The 22052-nt window shown below is 47.8% G+C and overlaps 4 protein-coding genes across 7 annotated transcripts; 3 read left to right on the top strand and 1 right to left on the bottom strand.

Moving 5' to 3' along the window:
• The first annotated feature begins 50 nt into the window (after positions 1–50).
• On the top strand, positions 51–6582 carry tmco6 (transmembrane and coiled-coil domains 6). Its single transcript, XM_077610208.1, has 13 exons — positions 51–1160; positions 1340–1446; positions 1514–1626; positions 2179–2362; positions 2439–2543; positions 3048–3139; positions 3252–3368; positions 3459–3573; positions 3706–3886; positions 4271–4365; positions 4443–4610; positions 4674–4798; positions 5420–6582. Exons 1-13 carry the CDS (start codon positions 1070–1072, stop codon positions 5523–5525), a joined length of 1599 nt encoding a protein of 532 aa, XP_077466334.1. The 5' UTR covers positions 51–1069; the 3' UTR covers positions 5526–6582.
• aldob (aldolase b, fructose-bisphosphate) lies at positions 5556–9035 on the bottom strand. Its single transcript, XM_077610209.1, has 9 exons — positions 8879–9035; positions 7724–7836; positions 7439–7650; positions 7250–7304; positions 6982–7142; positions 6478–6561; positions 6227–6401; positions 5941–6140; positions 5556–5798 (listed from the first exon to the last, which is right to left on the bottom strand). Exons 2-9 carry the CDS (start codon positions 7833–7835, stop codon positions 5703–5705), a joined length of 1095 nt encoding a protein of 364 aa, XP_077466335.1. The 5' UTR covers position 7836; positions 8879–9035; the 3' UTR covers positions 5556–5702.
• Positions 7715–18006, top strand: rnf20 (ring finger protein 20, E3 ubiquitin protein ligase). Of its 3 annotated transcripts, none has more exons than XM_077610189.1 (22): positions 7715–7855; positions 10587–10773; positions 10866–10934; positions 11036–11134; positions 11214–11361; positions 11528–11713; positions 11790–11905; positions 11993–12139; positions 12412–12486; positions 12554–12673; positions 13038–13217; positions 13682–13817; positions 13885–14006; positions 14347–14503; positions 14879–15173; positions 15256–15373; positions 15469–15618; positions 16231–16443; positions 16558–16683; positions 17063–17203; positions 17303–17407; positions 17527–18006. In XM_077610189.1, the coding sequence occupies exons 2-22, from the start codon at positions 10597–10599 to the stop codon at positions 17701–17703; spliced, it is 3057 nt and encodes a 1018-aa protein (XP_077466315.1). In that variant the 5' UTR covers positions 7715–7855; positions 10587–10596; the 3' UTR covers positions 17704–18006. The 3 variants fall into 3 exon arrangements, with proteins under 3 accessions (XP_077466315.1, XP_077466314.1, XP_077466316.1); XM_077610188.1 differs by lacking the exon at positions 7715–7855 and adding an exon at positions 10127–10254; XM_077610190.1 differs by lacking the exon at positions 7715–7855 and adding an exon at positions 10288–10355.
• A 416-nt stretch (positions 18007–18422) lies between these two features.
• On the top strand, positions 18423–21853 carry LOC144082792 (BRI3-binding protein-like). 2 transcript variants are annotated; one of them, XM_077610206.1, is made up of 4 exons: positions 18423–19323; positions 19963–20022; positions 21235–21337; positions 21401–21853. In XM_077610206.1, exons 1-4 carry the CDS (start codon positions 19069–19071, stop codon positions 21766–21768), a joined length of 786 nt encoding a protein of 261 aa, XP_077466332.1. In that variant the 5' UTR covers positions 18423–19068; the 3' UTR covers positions 21769–21853. The 2 variants fall into 2 exon arrangements, with proteins under 2 accessions (XP_077466332.1, XP_077466333.1); XM_077610207.1 differs by lacking the exon at positions 19963–20022 and having other exon boundaries at positions 18428–19323.
• Positions 21854–22052: the final 199 nt, after the last annotated feature.

Here is a 22052-nt window from a genome sequence, read left to right as displayed (position 1 = left end):
AAACGCCGTCCTAAAACGCCGTCCTAAAACGCCGTCCTAAAACGCCGTCCTAAAACGCCGTCCTAAAACCAGGAGGATGTGGAGGTATCGCATTGGTCATGCAATGACGTGATTGGTTTGTCACCTTGATCTGATATCTGTTGGCATTTTAAGAAGATATATTTGGCTACTATGTTAACCCTTGTCTCATTTTAATATGTTTACCCCAAGGAGACTCCATGATCTCCCCAATTGCTTTTGAGAGATTTTCATTTTTGAGGGAGGCCATGGAATTTCTTTTTTTTTTATATAGAAATCAAAACATTGTAAAAAAACAAACATTTTTACATCCTGTTTTACAATACACTTTTCAAATGTAAAATTAAAGTGAAAAGTGATTTTTAAAACTTGCTGGTCTGATTGAAAAGTCTTGGCTGGGTTTAAAATGGAATAATATCACAAAAGATGTCTTTTAAGCTGAACCTCCTCTCCAAAGTCATGCGACGCCGGCTTTCTCTGCCACCCGGTGACGCCGCAGCTCCTTTTTTGGATCCTTCTCGACGTTGTCAAGGTCTACGAAGCAGGTCCACCTTATCATCACCCACGTGAGTTTGAGAGAGGATCACTGTTCTTCTGCTTAATTGCAGAATAAGGACCGCTAAAGGAAACAAGAGGCGGCCAAGATTCTGGCTAAGAATTTGCAAAGAATCAGAATCCTGACTTGAAATGGGGGTCGCACCTTTTGTTAAGGTCTTTCAAGGACAATTTTGAAGTCTTCCGATAGCATTAAAAGTTACCCCTATGTTTTATCATTTTTTTGCAATCGGGCAGAATTTGAAGGATTCTGGCTTTAAAGTTAAAATATTTGCCACCTGTTTTTCTTCAGTGGATGGAACTAATCCGCCTCTGTAAAATGTGTCCCTGATCGGATCACTTTGAAGCTCGTCAACATATTGTGACTCCCTCCTGACTCTAGGTGGCGATAAAGCGGAAAATGGCTGACGCTCACACTCCGCTAAATACGAAGAAGTCACGTTGCTTGGCATTTGTTGTTATTTTTCTTCCCTGCGCTTAATTTTAAACAAACCTCATGTGGAGGTTGAGTAGAGTTCGCCATAAAGCCGCCCGAGGCGCCAAGAACCTGGACGAGTTCCGTCTAAAGAGGCAAGAACACGAAAAAGGTACTCATTTTGCAATTTTGTGACCCATTCGACTCCAATTTTGTCGATAGCTTAACTGTCAAAATGGTAAAAAGCAGCTATCAGCTAGGTCAAATGTGTTTTGGGCCCCTATCAACTAGGTGAAACGTGATTTTTGGCCCCTATCAACTAGGTGCTAATGTTACTTTTGTCCGCCGTAGTTCTTCGTCAAGCACGCCGAGATAAACAACTGGTGAGCAAGAGACTTTTGCTGAATGAAGATGATGGCCAACAAGAATCTAACGTGGACACTTGTCCAGAGGACACGGTGAGGGACAGCTAAAGTCTGTTTAAATGATGTTTAATTTAATTGGAATTCGTCCTCTGCCCTGCAGGATATTGTCAGTTTGATCCACAAACTCCAGCACGGTGGTCCAGAAAAGGAAGCTCACCTTAGAACTTTAAGCACACGTCTCCATGATCCGTTGGCTCAGCTTGTCTTCATCAAGTATGGCCCTTGTATACTTAAATATATATTAATGTTTCTCTATAATGAAGCTTTTTGCACAACTAATTCTATTTGGAGCCAGGTTTAGGGAGGAAAAAAGTGTGTACCCACAGTATAATAATCTGTGAGTGCAGTTGACAAATATGTACCCACAATTTATAGTAATCTGCATTGCTGATTTAAAAAGACAACAGGTATAAATACAGAATAAAAGTTAATATTTTACTGATGACTTCTTGGACAAATCAGTTTTAATATTTTCAGCTGTTTTCCAATGGCTATACTTGTTTATGGAGTTGAGAGTAATACTACATGTAAACTATCTACCTTTTTAGTTGACACCTGAGCCCCCAGAAGATGAGGAAAATGTCAATTGTACACACAGATGACTACTTTTTATTAGTAAACTGAACCCACAGTTTGGTATTTTGTAACTACGGATGACTAGAATTACCTGTAAGAATCAAAAGTTGTATATCTTCTTTCTACTTGGCCACTGAGGGGCTGCTTCCTCCTCCTTCTTGTGCCTAACGCCACACGTTTTCTGTCAAGGGTGGAGAACAGCGTTCACGTTCTGGTCACCCTCCTCACGGGATCCGACACTCGGTGTCGCCTGCAGTCCGTCCGCTGTCTCCACCAACTGTCTCAGTCTCCTCAGCCAAGGGTGGCCGCAGCCTGCCTGCCCGCGACCTCCTACCTACTGACCTACCTGTCCGGACAGAGCCCCAGATTCACCGTCGGTAGCCATTTTCCTCAAACGTTTGCAACGCAACAGAGCCGTCTCTCATTTGACACGTACTCTTTTGGCCCAGGGGCTTTGTCTTTACACGCTCGGAAACCTGTGTCCGGACAGTGACGTCATGAGAGAGAAACTTGTGGCTCAGGGAATCATCCCGGCACTGGCCGCCTGCTTAGAGGTATGGTCCGTTGACAGATACGGTGGATGAATGCCGCATTGGCCTGAATATAAGACGAACCCCCTCTTTTTCACGACTCAATTTTGAAGAAAAAAAACACCAAATTCCATTTTTATACATACAGAAAATAATGACAGTCCATCTCAAACAAATGATTACAACAATATATTGGAGACAAAAACGCATGTCAGTTTTTGTACTTGACAACGTAATTATGTGACCACTTGTTATGTTGACTTTTAATTATTTATCTGTGAACTTCATGGTGAAGCTTTAAATCTAACTATACTTGTATAATGACAAAGGCATTCAATTCAATTAACCGTCAGTGTTCAGCTTTCGCTTGAAGCGCCATCTAGTTTGAATTGGTACAATGTCTAGCCCCCGATTTCAAAACAACGGACACTTTTTCAGCCTTATTTCAATGCAAAAAAAACGTCTTATATTCCGGCCACAACGGTATGTCCTACGAGAAGGCGCTTTGAACGCCATGCATTTCTTCAGAATCAACAATACGACGCGGCAGTGGTGGAAGCCGTCGGCTTTGCGCTTTCCCAGCTGCTCCAAACCAAAGAGGCGTCGTCGAAAATAATCCCGTAAGCGCCCCCGACGACCACGTGCGTCCATCGTGGCACGAGTGTGCTACCGAGTAGCTAACGGCGAACAATGAAATGTCGACCCGCTCACGGGCTCTCTCGCGGTTTGCAGGTTGGTTCTGGCCTTCAATTTGCCATCACAACTTTTAACGGCCCTGACTCCCAACCAGGATTTTTCCTTGGGCCCCGCCATTGAGTGCGCGTGGTGTCTTCACTATCTGACGTGCAGGTGAGCGCCGGCCGCCTCGCACCCGACGACATCCGTCTTGGGCGGTGTCTGACCTCGGGTTGGAATTGGTAATCATCCAACTCTCCTCAGCGGGCAGAATGATCGAGTGCCGTTGGATGGCGGGGTCCTGCTGCAGTGCAGTACTTTGCTAGTGTCCCTGGGCGTCGCTGTGGCGCAAGGAAACGAAGACGAGGGGCTCGAGCTGGTGGGTTGCCGTATTGTCAAAGTTGATTCTGCTCTATAAGAATTCCCACTTGCCTTCAACAGTACGCTATTTTTGATAGGCTGACCTACCAGAGTGTCCAGTCATTTTTTTCTTTGGGTTCTACTTTGTCAGCTCGTCTGTCCTCTACTGAGGTGCGTCGGGAACCTCCTGTCCTGCGGCCCACCGGCGGAGATGACCGCTCCTCTGAGCGAGATGGGGCTAGCGCCCGCTCTGTGCGCTTTGCTTCGGGCGTACGTCCACACTCGACCCTATTTGGCCAGAGAAAGTGCCTGGGTCCTCAACAATCTCACAGGTACTTCATTCTACACATGTTTTGTGGGAAGACAGATCCAATATTTCAAATTAAACTTGAAAAATATGTCGCACTTGTGTATTAGTCGCAGGCCCAGTCAAAAAAACGGGCGGCTTATAGTCCGGACAATACGGTAGCTGCGATTAATGTCGCAGTTATCAAATTGAATATTACTGGGATTATTGGGATCATTTTATAGGTGCATCATCCAAATATGCTTGCCCATAAACAGAATCAAGATTTATTCCTGTAATGGGCAGAGCTATTGGAAAAGAGTGGGAATCAAAAACGGATGTATAGAACTGTAGTATCTCATTTTGAGTTTCCGTGATGTTTATTCAAAGAAAATTGACTGTTTTTTTTTTCCTCTCTTTGATTGTGTAGCGCAATCTCATTTCTTCTGTTCCACCATGACTGCTCTGAATTTGGTCCCGATGTTAATCCAGCTCCTGCCATCCTCTCGGACCACCGACGCCATGGTCTGAGCAAGAACTGAAAGGCATTTTTTTCCTATTATTTTACCATCACCACTTCCACTATGTGATTTCATCCCCAGATCCTGAGAATTCTAGCCAACGTGGCCCACACGAACAAGGAGTTGCGTGTCAAGTTGGCTGAGCTTGGATTGATTTCTTCCCTCATGGCCACGCTCAAAACGGCACAGCAAGAAGCCATTCCTCTCAGTCTGGAAATCCTTTTCATGCTCTTATCTAGCGGTCCCCAAGTAAGTCAAATCTCGATTGCGACCCAGTTTCGTCTTCATACCGCATCCCATCTTCTTCCTTAGGTGGTAGAAGCCTTTGTGAGCCAAGGTGGCCTTTCAGTTTTGGAAACGTTCCAATACTCCGGCCAAGAAAACGTGAGACGAAGGGCGGCATATCTCCTGGAGCGTCATCTTCCGCACCTGACACCGTAAAATTTTCACTATATTGTTCGCCCTATGATTTATAATCGGCCTTTTTTAATGTTGCTGCAATCTGCCTTCTTGGACAGGCAAAGGCAGTGCAACATTAAAAACAAACACATAGAAGACTCATACTCTTGTCGTGTACTTGAAGCACTTTTTGTAGCCAAATTGGACTTTTTACTGTTAATATCTATACTCTAATAATGTAGTTGCTATTTTGCCATTTTTAAGTCCGCTTGGGGAATCATGTTGGTCAAGTTGTCTTTTCGCTGTAGTTTTTTGGCTCGTACATAAAGGGCAGATTTATTTAGAGTACAAAATTTCAAATTATGATTGAGTCATCATGAATGTGGAGGAAGCATGTACTTTTTAATATGTACTTTTATGAGGTTACCTGTATCAGGATTTTTTTTATAACAACGGAATCTTTTATGGAATAAACCAACTGCAAAGTTGATTTTTTTTTAAACTGAGAGTCTGAAACATTCTACTATATAATTGGTCACTTATGGGTGTTTTATCACAACTAGATGATCAGTGCTATTTTTTTCTGTTTGTCTTCAAAAAAATAAATCAGAAACTAACATAGTAAAATAGGGACAACAACTTTTTTTTTTTAACTATAGCCTGAAAGACAACAATGAGCTGTGGGGAATCAGTGAAACATTTAAAGTCACACTTGATTACAAGTGGCAGGCCCTGCCAAACTCCTTAAAAAAGTGCGACTTATAGTCCGTAAAATAAGGTAAGTAAGAGAAACACTTTTTTCATGGAGGCAAACAGCGGTTTAATGTGAAAAAGACAATTTTCCCCCTCTCAACATGTTCCATCTCCCAGAGGCCTTTCTGAGCTCGTCTAAATTTGGTCCCGGCGAGCGATGGCGTTCATCACTTTGAGGTCCGAGCATACTTAATAGACGTAGTTGCCGGTGTGCAGGGACTTGGTGGCGGCCTGGTCGGCCGAGCCGGTGGCCTCGTACTTTCCCTTGGAGGCCAGGCCGTTGATCTGAGGACGGTTAATCATTAGCCGCCGGCCAGCCGGCTGACAAACAACTTGGCAGCGATCATTTACCCGCCAGAATTAAACGTTAGATAACTGGATTAATAGTCCACCAGGGCGCTGTGTTTATTTGCCCAGGCCAACTCACCTTAGCCCTTTTGCAGAAAACTTCCTGCGCGGCCGCCTTGTTGGCCGCTTTGCCCTGCCAGGCTGCCAGGGTGGACGCCTGCAGCGCCCGGCCGTACGAGAAGGTCAGCTTCCAGGGGCGGGCGAGCGCCACCTGATTGATGGCGTTCAGGTTGAGCGAGGCTTCCTCCTCGCTCTGGCCGCCCGACAGGAAGCAGATGCCTGCGAGGACAAAAAGGTAAGCCACGCTGGCAAAGCAGGAGGCGGCCGCGGCGTCCCCGGGGAGTCGGCCGGCGGAAAACACTCACCCGGCACGGCGACCGGGACGGTGCGCCTCAGGGCCGTCACGGTGGCCATGCCGACCTCCTGCGGCGTAAACTTCTGGGTGCAGGAGTGTCCGGCGGTGACCATGTTGGGCTTCAGCAGCGTTCCCTCCAGGTACACGTGGTGGTCGGACAGCGCCTTGTACACGGCGGCCAGAACCTGAAGACGAGCGCGCGTGAGCGCCGCTTTAACAACCGTGTGATCCTCAGGGGAAAAAGGCCAACTCAATACCCACCTTTTCGGTGACGTACTGGCATCGCTGCAAGTCGTGGGCTCCGTCGGGGAGGATCTCCGGCTCCACGATGGGCACCAGTCCGTTCTGGTAAGAGAGTTTTGTTAGCATTCTGAACCTCCTTTCACGGAAAATAACAGTTTGCAACATAGTTTACACTGGCTAATGATCTAATAGTAACAGCATTGTGTAATATTTGTAAATAGTGGTACCAGTAGCGCTCATTTTAATACAAAATACTAGCTCATTTGTCATTTACTGGTAGTTACATCAATTTTACGTGGCCGTCCATTGGTTAGCATGCCAGCATTACAGTTCTAAGATGGATGGTTGGATTTTTTTGCCCGAGTTTTCCCCGTGCATCCCAAAAACGCATGCTAGGAGGCTAATTTATTGGTGGTCTCATCTTGCCCTGCGATGGGCTTGCAGCATATCAAGGCTCTCCCCTGCCTACTGGCAACCCATCTAGGGTGTGTACTCTGCGGGGATAAGCTCCAGCACCCTGACCTGTTGGCAGATGCTGGCATATCTGGCCAGCACGTTGGCATTCTCGGCGATGGCCAGGGCCGTGGGGCAGCTGTCGGAGATCTTGAGGACACACCTCCACTTGGCAAAGTCGCAGCCGTCCTTCTTATACTGGGCGCAGCGCTCCGACAGGCCGTCCAGACCTGAATGGGGGTGAAAAATATATAATAATCAATCCGCTACGGAAGACGTTTGCTGCAAACACGCATGCACGCACGCAAGCACGCAAGCATTGGGGGATCGTGGTCACCTTGTGTTGTCGTCTCCCCGTCTGTTCCGTTTAAAGCGGCGGTGCCCTTGTCCACCTGAAAGGGGAAACGGATGTTTAAATCAAACAACTACTGAGTCCAAATGAATGAAACCGTATTTTTCGGACTATAAGTCGCACTCCCCAAAGATTGCAAATGATATATATCCATACTGGAGCGCGCTCCCTCACCTTGATGCCGACAACGATGCCCCTTTCCTTGATGAGTTGGGGGAAGGGCTTCCCAGCGTCTGACTTCTGGTAAAGCGTCTCGTGGAACAGGATGACCCCCCCAATTGCGTCAGGGACGGGGTCGGCCGAGGTGAAAAGGAGGTCGCGGAAGCATCGGCGGTTTTCCTCCGTGTTTTCCACGTTGATCTTTTGGAGACGCTTTCCCATGGTGCCTTGAAAGAAAAGGGGGCGGGGCAAATCAGTCATTGACTCCCAATGACTTTTGTTTCCTCCTTTCCAACAGACCGGTTGACTCGTCCGCCGCCAGGATTCCCTTCCCCGGGGCCACGATCCTCTGGGCGATTTCAGAGAGTTCCTTCTTCTGAGCAGGAGAGAGAGATGGAAATTGCCGAGCCATCCTTGAAGGGGGACAAACAGGTTATTTGACGGATATCCGTTACAAAACTTCTACTCAAGGTATGAGGAAGAAGTTTGGCCTTTGCCTCTTGTGTCACCTTTGCAAATATTGAAATGTCATTGCCTCATTTCCTCTCTGACGTTCAACCAGTGGTGGGACAAAAAAAATAGTATACTAGACTCCCTTTTAAAAAAAGAATATATATCCTTTCTACAATGCGTTTAGATGATGGCAATACTTAAAACAGACATTCGACTTCTATTTAGACAGTGATTTTACTCATTGGTTGCAGTGGCGTCCAACCTATTTAGACTGGGAGAGGCCGGCAGTGAATGATCCCCAACCCAAACCACACTCGACATCATTGAAAAACGAGTTTTCAAAGCCAGTTTAAATGAATCGGACGTCTATCGTTGTCAACGATAGGCAATGCATCGATTACAATGAAGTTAAAAAAAAATAAAACTGTTACTGAACGCCATAATCACATCTTATTCTATTTAATTACCAAGGAAAGTTCAATTTTTCCCCCAAAACATCTATAAATCGTATATTTTAAATACAATCATGCTTAATAACATCTTTCATCCGCAATAAAGGGGTTAAAAAGTGTTGGCTCTAAGAATGGCTCGTGGCAAATCCATTTCATTTTCCCCATTTCGATACATTTCAAAGTTTGTTGTTTTAAACACACACACAAGCATGACTTTTAACGCACGATAGGAATTTTACTCGAATGCACGACTTCTAATCGAAATTAGCATCGGCTGCTCACTTTCCCAACTTGGAGTCGATTTTTTTCCAGCACCAAAACGCGAAATCGACTGACCGATTTAAACTCGCCCTGACGCGTCAGCACTCGCCCGAATTGTTGATTCAGTCAAAAAAAAAGGCGAGTTTGGAAGAGTTGTTGTACAACGTCGAAAGAGCTTTATAAAATGTGGAGAGAAAGAAACACCCCCACTATTGCGAACCCTATAAAAAATAGACTTTTTATCGTTGGACCACGGAAGGAAAAAAAAGTGCATTATCATCACACTTACTTGACAGCAGGAAAGAAGTAGCGTTGGTGTTAAAACCTGAAAGCGGGGGCCGATGGGATGACTGCACCCAAAGGTGTTTTTAAGCGAGAGGAGGGGGCGGTGCTTCACCCCGGAAATGCAATTGGCTCAAAGCGGGCGGACATGGGCGGGGTTAAGGTGGCATCAATAGTCCTCCTGTGTGGACTTTGAGGTCAGGGTGGGCGTGGCCTGAAGTGAAAACAATCAGAAGGATCATTATGTGTTATCTGATTCTGAGCAATAAGTTGACACTCCGATTGAACGCAATGTCGCAATACAGGTTTTTTTTTTGCTGATGCAAATTTAGGAAATTGCACGCAGGTTCCCTGCGAGCGTCTTGTTCCCGTTTGTCGTCTTTGTCAGATTATCCATTGTCTGCACGGCTAAAACTGTCGCAATCGCCACGTCAATATATTTGATAACCCACCTCTGTTTAGCTTTTTTTGAAAGGAGCAATTTGTAAGACTGGTGGCCAAGAATGGTAGTGCAACCAAGTATTGAAGCGCACAATGGTTACTTAGGCCCTGGGTTGCCAGATAAGTGCGTCGAAATGGAGAATCGTGCTGAGTTAGCGTATCTATATTGCATTTCATTCAACACAGTGGCGAACAAAGAATATCATATTAATGTTAGCAATGGTCGTGCGGACATGCTGTATGTGGAGTCTACAACAAGAACAAATAACACACTAAAAATGGAATGAGTACATCACAACTTAGAGTAACTGCATCAGGGTTAAGTTGGTGCAAACATAGCGATATAATCTGTTGACTCTCAAGAACCAGTTTTTACTCAACTCGGACTCTGGACCGATTCGCTTCGGGATTGCTGATCAGAGTTCACTTAAGGGTCCATGAGTCGCTTTATGTAAGGAATGAAGAAGAGTGGGAGGGAAGTACTACAGCCCGTTTTTGGACTGGGAACCCAAAGAAGTTTTAGTCTGAAACCATGCTGAGAGCATTTGGAAAGTTTTTTTTTCCAATAGTTACGCCATTGTGATTTGAATACGTTGTACAAATTATTTTTTTCGTGTGTGTGGCATACAAGGGCCCTGAGGGCCCCACTGTCCCCACAGATCATTATTTTTGCTGTTGGTATATATTTTGTATTTTTTAAAGGTGGTACATTATAAGATTTTTGTCCGATATTAAAACTGTTGCTTAACAAACAATTTTAGAAAATTCTGATTCTGAAAGCGCCACGGACTGTAATGCACCTCCGTAACACCAGATGGTGTAACTCGCGTTGAACGCCTTTTACCTCGCTGCATGTTTCCGTTTCTGGGAAGGAAGAAGCCGCGCTAACAACATTTGTTCGATTAAATTCTTATTTTTATTACTGTTATTCATCTTAACCCGGTATGGTTCCTTCAAGTCATACTCGTGTTGACCAAATCCTAATGTCATTAAGCAGGCTTAGACCTTAATTTTGGTCAAATCTTTACTCTTTATTGGGCACGGTAACGCACATATTAGCATTTGACAAATATTAGCACAATGTTAGCTTGATGCTATTTACGAAGTCTGTCTTTGTAATGTATGTGCGGATTGTTGCTAAATTTCAATGATGTCAAGTCCAGGCGCCGGGCAGCAAGCGTTTTACTTCCTTATTGCCTTACATTTACTTGCCTTATAGCCACATTAGAGAAGTGTATATCTCACTGTTATTCCTACATGGTTTGTGGATATAGGTGTCTCGGGATGTCAGGGCAGAAGCGTCCCGCAGACCCCAGCGGCCCTTCCTCGTCCTCTGGTGTGCACCCGGAGAAGCGAAGGGAGCGGGATGGAGAGGAACCGGGTCCCGGTGTCAGTGCTGCGGCTGCCGGTGGGAGCACGGCGGTGGAGACCGTCATTAAACTCGGAGGGGTTTCCAACTCGGTTAGCTCGGTTTATATGCTCCCTCGACTTCATTAGAAGGAAGAAAACCAGTCGTGCGTGTCAATTGAACATGTCATTTATTGTGTTTTCAGGAAGAGCAAGATATCAAAGCTCTCCAGGCGAAGAACCGGAAACTGGGAGAATCTTTAGATCAAAGACAGGTAAATAGATACCGATGCGGAGTACCCAATCGGGACGGCGCTAGACATAAGTAAAGGTATACGTGACGGGGATGGATGTAAGAAGCTTTGCTGGTGTGCAGGGAATCGAAGATGAACTGAGAGAGCGAATCGAACGACTGGAGACCCGCCAGGCCACCGACGATGCCAGTTTGCTGATCCTCAATAGATACTGGAACCAGGTGAGCTCTCTTTGCTACCGGCCGGCTTAGTAGCAAGACTCGCTTGAAATGTCACGGCGGCCCCCTCTTTTGCTTTCAGCTCGATGAAAATATCAAGCTGTTCATCAGACTTTATGACCAATCGGCGAGTGAAGCAGAAACGTCTCCTACGGGCGAGGGAAGGAACCTGAAGCCGGAAACCCCAGAGCCTGATGGAGATTCCAACCAGGAGAGGGCCAAGGACAGAGGTGATGGGGGAATAAATGAAGGCACAATGTATGGAAAGCACTTGAATGCAACATTGTGAATTGGACTACATTGGAGTAATTTGGATTGCTTTTAGTTAGCGGTTTGTTTTAAGAGCGAGAGCTCTTTTGAAATCAAACCAAAAGACTTTCCGCCATTGTCGCACAGGACACCAGGGTGAGACGTCCAACTCCTTCCTGGCCACCTTGGCCAGCAGCACCAGCGAGGAGATGGAGGCGGAGCTCCAGGAACGGGTGCAGTCCAGCCAGACGCAAGCTTCTCGCGTTAGGGACATCTACAAGTGTCTAAAGGGCACAGTGGACCAACTCAAGGCAGAAATGGACGCCGGAATTGGTGAGTTACCGACGAACGAGAGCACCCCCGTTTTTCCCCAAACGTCCACGCTAACGGCGGCCGTGTTGTGTCTCAGCGGGGCGTTTTTTCCACCTGGCTGGCAAAATAAACACGCTGCTGACCAGTGAAAATGAGCGTCTTCAACAGTTGTCGGAGGATCTCAAGCAGAAACACGGTCACATGACCGGCGAGGTAGGCCAAGGCGCCGTTTTCACGTCGACTCGTCATCGTCGTCGAACAAAGCTCACCGCTGTTGTGGCGTCTTCCTCCCCGGCGCAGTGCCGACCTCTGGGCCGCGCGGCCAACAAGGCCGACCAGCGTGTTAGCGAGCTGCAGGTTCTGAGTGAAGAGCTGCAGTGGGACATGGAGAAGATCCGGCGGCGGGAAAATCGCCTCAACGCGCACATGAGCGAGATACTAGAAAGAGTAAGGGACTTGTTTGTGGCCCATACCGTGCTCTCACGGTCATATTTGGCTTAGCTAGCTCGCTAGCCCTTTCCTGTTAAAGATGCCATCAAGTGGTGACCATGTGGAGAAAAATTCAAAGGGCCGCGTAAATGTTTTCTTTTTTCGCTTTTATGAATGGCTTTGTGTCCAAAATAGGGACTTCTATCATTTGAAAGTCACCTGTTCTATTTCACATCACCTTCAAAGTGGCTTGGATAAAATTAAAAAAGTTCACGGTTCCTGTACCCCAGGTGAACAGCAAAGGCTACAAAGTGTGTGGAGAAGCCAGCAGTGTATGTGGAACCATCACTATCAACAAGAGGAAGGTAAAAGCATTGATTTGGCTGGTTTTTAATCACGACGTGTCCATTAAGTGACTTGCTTTATGCGCAGTTTGAGGAAATGAACAGCGAACTAGAAGAGAACCAGGACCTGGCCGACAATCGCCTCACCGAGATGCAGAAGCTCCAGCAGGACCTGCAGAACGTGCTCCAGGAGAACAACAACATGAAGGTATTGCTAAGATCTAACCTAGCTAATATTTCTTCACTGTGCCGGCCTTACCTCACCCCTAAAGACTTTCTCATTCCAATGACCGTATTTTCTCGCATATACGCCGTATTTGTCCACGTGCAGGCAACACCCTTTCGGAATGTGCCGTCCAGCAATCGATTTCTATTAAAACCATGAATATGGAGATGAAAATGGTGAATCCGGGGGCATGTTATACCAGAGAAATGGTCAAATTCAACCATTTTAAGGCCATTTTAAGGGTACGGCTTATACGCGGAGCCGGCTAATATGCCAGAAAATACGGTAGCATGTTGTCCCATTATTTAATCGGGCCCAACGGCAGCGCACTCTTGGACTGTTTCAGACGGAGCTGCTGAGTCGCGCGGAAGGCCTGGTGAAGGATACGTCGGAGTATCGCTGTCTGCAGTCGCAGTTTTCCGTGCTCTACAACGAGTCGCTGATCCTCAAGGCCCAGTTGGACGAAACGCGCGCCCGCCTCAACACCACTCGCACGGCGCGCCTTCGGCAGCTGGAGCACATGGAGGTCAGCTGGTGACGCCCGTTCCTCCAGTCTTGTGTTTTTCCCGATCGCATCTTTTTGCTCCCGAGTTCGAGTGCAGGTCACTTGATTTTGAAGACCTCTCGATGCCTGGCTCATGAATTTATCCCCAAACATACATTTGTGTTTCCTTCGAAAAGATCCTTTAGTTTCTTTGTAGCCATCTTTTTCACCTGATTCCCATCTTCTGAAAACGACGTGCTGGGATTTCCGATGGCTAGCATTGCACGATTATCTTTAACTGCCGTTGACGACGATAGACGTCCAATCCAATCCAATTTGACATCCCAGTCCAAAGGAACTGGGCGTCTATCGCAGCCAAAGGGTGAATCCTTCAAAACAAACCAATTTAAAAAAATGCTACCTGAATTTTTTCACTCATGCGATGGGGCCCCATTTTACAATCCCACGATGGGCGTGGCCAGTCGTTGATTCCATTTAATGCGCAGAACGACGAGGTGACCCTGCAGAGGAAGGTTCGCACCGAAGTCTTTCAGCTGGAAGACACCTTGGCTCAAGTCAGGAAGGAGTACGAAATGCTACGTATCGAATTCGAACAGACGCTCGCCGCCAACGAACAGGCAGGTGAGGATTTGCGCCCGGTCCGGAGGCGGAAACCTTTTTTGCTCTTTGGTCCGCTTTCTCCTTTCAGGCCCCATCAATCGGGAGATGCGGCATCTGATCAGCACCCTGCAAACTCACAACCAGCAGATGAAGGGGGAGGTGGTGAAATACAAGCTGAGGCTGAGGGAGACGCAGGCGGAGCTCAACCAGGTGCGATTGCGGAGAGCCTCCACGCCGGCGTCGACCCGAGTTGCAAGTCCTAGTTAAAAAGAATTCATAGTGGAAAAAATGGCCAAGTAGTGAATTCGCGGTAATTGAGGGATTACTGTATTTTTGTCCTTGCACTTGATGTGCAGTCATTTTGTGCCTAGGTGGGTGCTTTAAAATATCTTCATACAAAAAGTTGAGAAACTCGACTAGGTTTAGATTAAAAGATGTTAAATTGTAAATAAAGACCAGAGGAAAAAAAAGGGTGAAAAGTTTGCGCAACCCGAGTGGATATGAAGTAGTGGCGGAATGCTAGCGTTGAGGTTTTCTGCTTTTCTTCTAGATTCGCATTTCCAAGGGAAGCGCCATCTTGCAAACTCAGTCGAGCTCGGAGACGGAGGTGAAGGAGGAGACGACGTCTCCCGCGACGCCGGCCGTCTCCGGGGATCCGCCGATCAAGTCGGAACCTCACGAAGACGCTTCTGCCCCCAACAGCACCGGTAACCAACCGTCCGTTTCCCGTTAACCTGGGCAATCTCGGAGCAATGTTGCATCCAGCGCGGCTTTAGATGCAAGGAGGCCCCATTCGTTCAAAACATTCTGTGGGAGGAACGCTTCAACTAATCCATAAATCGTCTTCATTTTTAACTGGTTCGAAGATCCTCTCTTTTGTGCACGTGTGAAGCCCTATCTTCATCAAACACGAACTATGCTCTACCCACCATTGTGTCTTCCTTATCCGAGTAAAATTGTCGAGTTTGACTTCGGCGTCCTCTAATTTAATCAAGTGTTTACCATCGAACCAGGGCCAGACTCGGTGATGAAATTCCCAAAGGTGAAAATAGCGTTCAATATGTCACTATCCCCTCGTCAAGGAACCTCCGGCAAAGCCGAACCGGGAGCGGATCCCGAGGTCACGGTCAAGGAGGAGGAAAAGGAAGAGAAGAAGGAACGGGAGGAGAAGAAGGAAAAGGAGGCCAAGAAAGACGAGAGAGAGCGCGAAAGGGAAAAGGAAAGGGAGAGGCCCAGCCGCGGCGGGACAAAAGAAGAAAAGGACAAAGCGGCAGGCGGCCACCAAGGCGAGGAGTCGTCCGGGGAACGCCTTTCGGCGGCGGGGGGGCCCAAGAGGAAAGAGATGGAGCAGCTGAAGGTGGTCAAAGTGGAACTCAAGTGAGTGGGCCTCTCGCCTGCCTGGTCTTCCCGCTTCGTGCTCGCTCCCGTTGAGCCGTCCCCTCCCTTGACCCCCCCGCAGGAAAGCGCAAGAGTCGCAGAGGGAGATGAAGCTCCTCTTGGACATGTATCGCTCGGCCCCCAAGGAGCAGAGGGACAAAGTGCAGCTGATGGCGGCCGAGAAGAAGGCCAAGTCGGAGGTGAGACCGCCTCGCCCCGAGAAACGGCCCCCAGATCTTTTTCGCCCGGCGCTCCGCCGACGTTTTCCTTTGTTTTGTTTCTTTCCCCGTTGCAGTCGGAAGAGCTGCGTCAGAGAATGAGGGAGCTGGAGGAGCGGGAGAGGAGGGAGGGCAAAAAAATGGCCGACGAGGAAGCCCTGAGAAAGATTCGCTCCGTCGAGGAGCAGATCGACGTCCTCAACAAGAAGCTGTCTATAGCCAAACAGGTAGGTTTGTCAAGAAGGAAGGCGTGCCTTCCTTCCTTCACGTGGGCGCAAAGCGCTTGAACTAGAGCAAGCGTCTTGAGAAGATGAGAGCGGGCGGACCCTATTTTGGGCTCCAAACATCCACCCAAACGAGCCTCAATCAGAAAATTTGGTCCTAATTAGTCGAAGCTGCCTTGGCCACTGACACTAAACTCTCCACTCAGAATTTACATGCTAGCCACTGTTAGCTAGTCTAGTTTCCATGTCTGACCACACCTGAATCAAATGATCATCTCATCCGCAAGCTTGTCCTTTTAGCCTGATGAATTGATTGTGGTGTGTTGGAGGAAGGAGACGTGAAAAACAGAACAGGACCAGCGTTGCTTGGTGACCGTTCCGACAACGAGTAGTAAAAAGCTAAAAGTAGTGAATGTCAATTCCGTCCGGCTGCGACTCCTCAACCAGAATTGGTGGAAAAAAAGTGGGCATTCCTGCTTTCAACAAAAAAGTAGCCAGATTGAAGTGCCAAATTGGTTTTCTGCTTGTAAAAGTACACCAGTGCAGTCATTGTCACTCTTTTCCACACTCGGCACCTTTTTTTTAAAACTTGAGCTGGCTTCCATCTCTGGGCAGGAGGAGGACGCCTTGCTAAGCGAGATGGACGTGACGGGACAGGCCTTCGAGGACATGCAGGAGCAAAACATCCGCCTGATGCAGCAGCTGCGGGAAAAGGACGACGCCAACTTTAAGCTGATGAGCGAGCGCATCAAGTCCAACCAGATCCACAAGCTCCTGAAAGAGGAGAAGGAGGAGTTGTCCGATCAGCTGCTGACTTTAAAAACGCAGGCGAGCATCCCGTCTCGTCTCGCCAGCCGAAGGAACTCGACAAAATGTTCCTTCCTACCGCCATGACGCCGAGTGCCAAGTGTTTTTTTTTCTTTTTGGCCTTCTGTTGGTTAGGTGGATGCCCAGCTACAGGTGGTGAGGAAGCTTGAGGAGAAGGAGCGCCTCCTGCAGGGCACCATCAGCACTGCGGAGAGAGAGTTGACGTTGAGGACGCAAGCGTTGGACATGAACAAACGCAAGGTAGCGAGCGCATTTTGCAAAAACAATGGGCACATTGGAGCTACGGTTCATGCACATTTTGGTTTGGGTTTTGTTTTTATACTCATTGCTATTGACGTCCAGTCTATTTCAACTGGACTTTGATGATAATGGTGCACTTCATTATTTCACGCTTTTTGGCCACCATTTAAGTGACTTCAAGTCTTTATTGTTTTATGTTTGGCTTTCCAAAATTAGCCCCCCAAAAAGATGATTTGCACATTTTTAGTTCAATGTTTGTTAAAATACTTTGAAAACTCCCTATCAAAAATGTTGATTCATTTAATAATAGATGTTTGAGTCAGTTAAGCATGGAATTGATAGTTGGGAGACACATGATATCCCTCTGTCTACCTGGCAGGCTCAGGAGTCGACGCTGTTGTCAGAAGACGCGCGAATTCAGCTGGAGCAGGTTCAGCAGAGACTGGTGGTGGTTCGACAGGAGGTGGTAGAGAACAGCATCTCCAGGGAGAAGGAGTCGTTCAACTCCCGCCGAGCGCAGGTAGAAGGCCCAGTGGTCCGGAGGCCCAGGGGCCAAGCCGCCCAGACGCTCAAACAGCCAGACCGCCGTCTCCAAAATCGCTCCGTCGTGTCGTTCCAGGAGGACATTTCCAAATTGAGGAGGAAAATTGAGAAGGCCAAGAAACCGGCCGAGAAGATCAGCAACGGAGACGAAATCCTAAACGAAGAAATTAGCGAGTACAAGGTGAGTCGATGGCGTCCGAACGAGCCGGTGTCTTCCTTTCTGGGTGGGTGGAAGCGGTGTGCCCCGGATTTCCACGCAGAGCAAAAACCTCCCCCGTCGTCTTGTCTTCTGACCCCCAGGCTCGGCTAACGTGTCCCTGTTGCAACTCCCGGGTGAAGGACGCCGTCCTCACCAAGTGCTTCCACGTTTTCTGCTTCGAGTGCGTGAAAACGCGCTACGACACACGGCAGAGGAAGTGCCCCAAGTGCAACGCCGCCTTCGGGGCCAACGACTTCCATCGCATTTACATTGGCTAAGCTGGATGGACCGCGCGCTCTGGGCGGAGCAGAGACCACTTTTGCTCTTCTTATTTTTAACTGACTACGTTGCCGTGCAATTGGCCAGCAACCGCTTCGGGGCGGACCCCGCCCCCCCTTGCTGGATAGGCCGCGGCACCCCCGCAAGGATGGACGAACGAACGCTCGAATGCTCGGCGTGTACGGCACCCTCGAAAAGACCAGCCGGATTTATTCCTCTTTACAAAGTTAACCGTCTGTCATGTCTTTGTGTCTATTTTGTCGCTGTCTGTTTTTTAAAAATTGAAAACTGCTGAAACTCAAGTGACTGTTGTCCCTGGTTATTAAAAGACAAGGCAACACAAAAAAGGCTGCCTATTTAGGAGTGCGTATTTCTTAGATCTTTGATACTGAAGAAAGTCGCGTTTAAACAACGTTAACAAAAACAGCGAAACATGGGCGCCGTCATTTTTCTGGCACTAATATCTATAACTGTTACTATAGACTCAAGCGTAGTTGGGTGTAACAATTGCTCCGAATTCCAATTATTTTCTCAAAGGAAGATTTAGCTTTAAAAGAAAAAAACATGTCTTTATGGCCCGGTTAATCTTGCAGATAAAATTTCCCAACAAACTTTGTTGCGGAGTACATAATTGCAATTGAAAAGAAGTTTCCGACTTGCTTGTCAACGTAATAAATGACGTCATGATACGTGGCCGGAAGATGAGTTCGCAATACAGACTGCAAGTCCCACAATGCACCTCTGTGTCAATCCTTGGGCTTCGAGGAGTCACACGTCGCCTTCGTTTCGTGTGATTAAACGGCTAACCACCGCAGCCACGGTTGGAATATACTCGACTTTACTGGAGCTGCCGCTTTACTTCATATCTCAGCAGCTTCATTTTGATTTTTTTGTTTTACTATTCTTATCGGCTCCGAGCTAAAATCACATTTAGTAGACTCGTGGTCAGCTCCGAGCCACGGCTATTTTTCCCTTTGGCGTCGTTTTCGGCAAGACTTTTGAAACATAAATCAGCCAACTTGAGTCTTTTTTTTGTTTTTTTTGTTTAGGTTTGCCCCAAAATAGAAAGTTCTCTAACCCCAAATAAGCGGGCGCTTAGCGGTTAGAAGTAAGCTAGGATATCTGCAACGTCGCCAAGGTTTAAAATTAAATAGGCGACTCTTAAACACGCATTATTTCAAGACACAAACTTCCCTTGTGTTCTTGACTGCTTTCGACCGTTGCTTAATATATATATTTTTGCTTTGCAACTTTGTATGCCTGGGTCGGGTTCGACTTGAGTCACACAGCCCGCTCGACCGGCTCTGCATCTTTTCCATTTGGCATCTTCATAACTCATTTTCCTGCTGGAAAACTGAGCGAAGATGACGTCTCTTGTCCGCCTTGCGCTCCCTTCTTTGCGGCCGTATTGCATCCTACTTCTCGTGGCTTCGGCGATCGTCCATGTCGGAGCCGAGCACAAGTCGGAGTCGTCGTCGTCGGCGTCGGCGGGGGGGACTGGAAAAGAGAGCCGACCGATGACGGCCAGCCTGCGGGGAATCCTCCACGGAAGCAGCCAGGAGTTCCACCGGTACGCGGAGTCCCTCGTTGGAATTGGCGTCGTCCGATCAACCGCAGAGGTAAAAGGACCAGCTACTTTAGCAAATATGTCTGCTCATTCTTTGGTTTTTAATCAACTCCGTTGTACTAACTAACTAATAAGGAACTAACTAACTTGTGCCACAGAGCCGGCCCGAGAAAAAAAATGCCCCTTCTCAACGGTATTTGGCATCAAAAATCCAAAAATGATACGTACGCTTTGCTTTCCAAAAGTCCAACTATTGCATTTGCCCTTTTTAAGCAGCAAGTTTATTTGCTTGCTTGATTCTTTAACTGCTGACGTTCATATTGGACAGGGGTCTTCCATCTTCAACCATCTTTTGCACGCCGCCCCATTTGTTTCAAGACTTTTGGCCTCACTTCATTTATTTGTTGCTTTAACTTGTCAAGCAAAAATGACTAGACTTAAGTTAATATTTCATCCGAGGTTTAAAGATCCCGTTAGTTTGTGCCTAAAATGTTATCTTGTGCTCCTTTGGCCGGCTCTGAGGCTCCTCTTGTTGGATGCCAGCTCACCTGATCACTAATCAGACCTCTTTCATGTGTCCTGTGCAACGTGCTTGTTTTTTTTTTCCCTTTTGTTTTTTGTTCTCCCCTTCTCCTCCTCCTCACTTGGGTTCTCTTTCTCATCTACTCACTGCACCGCACTCCATTCCCAGCGTGCACTGTTGTCTCTAGTGTCACTTCTGGGTCAGGAGAACGTCAATTCTGTGGCCATGGTAAGAATCCTCCTACTGGCTTCCACTTGAGCATCTGTGCTCATTAACAGGTTAATACTGACTTGGATTTGGATAGTGCTTTTCAATTGGACACACAATTAGGCTATGTTCACACCGCAGGCTCAGGTGACGCCATTCCGTTTATTTTTTATTTTTATGCCACTCGATACGTTCATGACAAGACAGAACATTTCCGATCACATCTAAATTTGAAATCCGACCCAGGCATTATTCCTCGCCATGTGGCTGCCCCGACCGACCTTGTGAAAGAGTGAATAGCATACGCAAGCTAGGCGGTTGCCTAAGGCGCCATTTAGTTAATGGGACGTCATATTGATATAAGGGAGAAATGTTTTCTTACATATCAATGACATTTAAATAGGCTACATATCTATTTTTTGGTTCCCTTAAAGCTCTTTGTTTTGTTCCTCTTGTGTTTTTTTGTCGGGGAACGTTGTGGCGTAGGATATGATTGCTAAACGAAGGCCTCACTTGTCCTTCTGTTTATAGAGTATTTTAAAGACGTGTATAGTATATGGTATTTTCCGGGGGGCTTCTGGCTTTAATTTTGAGCAAGGGCACCTTGTCACCACATGGTGTTCTTAGCCGTGAGAGGGACGCAAGTATCAGATAGCAGCCGACTACTGGAGAACAACATGGAGCAAACGCTTGGCCTTAAGTCGCAAATTGGGATTCATATGCTACACAACAGTTTGATCCTAATGTTAAACTTTGTTTAGCTTCATGCTAAGGAGAATAGTCAAAAAGAAAAAAGAAAAACATGTTTTTTGGGGGAATTGAAGTTGACTTATGGAAGTGGAAGCGGTTCAAGGCTAGCTAGCTAGCTAGCCTTGACCTTGAGCAATGCCACTTCCCTGAGTGTGTGTGTGCGTGTGTGTGTGTGTGTGACGGCGACGGCGTGTGAGAACAGGAATAGATGGCGGCAGCTGTTTTCACTCCGAACAAGCACAGCTGTTGGCCCAAGTCGACGCGTCTTGCTTCTTCAAACTCCGTTGCTTTGAAAATATTCATATTTTGAGTGGGAAGGGCGAATAGCGGGTGCTCTTTCGCCCTTCCCGTTCAAAGCGGATTGGACATCTCCAGCAATGGGAGCCAAATGAGTCCCCTCAATTGGTTCAAAATAAATGGTTATCGTTAACGCTTTGATGAATGATATCCAGGTGGAGCTAAAAGGATCTTTTTTTTTTTCAGTTCCTGGGCACGGTGGTCCGCTTTCTGGCCGAAGGAGTGGCCGCCGGCCTCAACGTCATCGCCGTGTACGTGGCCGAGATCCTCAGGGTGGCGGGATTTGACGGTGAGCCGCCGACCGACGGCCCTTCCGTCCCCAACGTGTGCCGCTGACCTCTTGACCTTTCAGCGGCCTCGGCGCTTCCTCGCTTCACGCCGGAGGGCGTGACGTCGGCGGCCCAGTGGGGGGTCCTGGCCCTCCTGGCCTACTGGTTCCTGAACGTCCTCCTGCGCCTGGCCTTCGACACGCTGCGCCACGTCTTCTGGTTGGTGAAAATGGCGGCGGCGCTGTGGCTCTTCCTGGCCATCGTCGGCGACGCCGGCGCCGGCTCCGACCTGACGGCCGTGCGGCTGGGCGCCCTGGTGCTGGGCTACGTCCTGGTGGGCATGTTCACCTCCGGCTCGGACCGCGGCGTCAAGGTCGCCTCCGCCGTGGAGCATCGCCTCAAGAACCTGGAGGGCCGAGTCAGGGCGGTGGAAAAGAAGAAGAGCAACTGAAGTCGTCGGCGAGGGGAAAAAAACGGAGCCAGCTCCGACGCCATCCCGTGGCCTTGTGGGCAATAAAGTGGATTTCCCATCACGAGTTCACAAGTGAGTGAGTGCCTTTCGCGATTCCGTAGATTCCGGCATCGTCAGCTTAATAGCAACCGGCGCGGACGTTTAGGTCGGCGTGACCCCGCTGCGGCCGCTGTTGTTTGGACAGCGCGAGCGCTCGAGTTGACCTAAAAATGCAGCAAAGACGAGCCCACTTGGCATTCTCGCTCTTAGGACGGCCCACGTTT

Source organism: Stigmatopora argus, chromosome 9 (assembly GCF_051989625.1).
Source record: "Stigmatopora argus isolate UIUO_Sarg chromosome 9, RoL_Sarg_1.0, whole genome shotgun sequence".
Classification (NCBI taxonomy): domain Eukaryota; kingdom Metazoa; phylum Chordata; class Actinopteri; order Syngnathiformes; family Syngnathidae; genus Stigmatopora; species Stigmatopora argus.
Note: the sequence above shows the minus strand (reverse complement) of the source record. Positions and strands in the feature narration are given on the sequence as shown.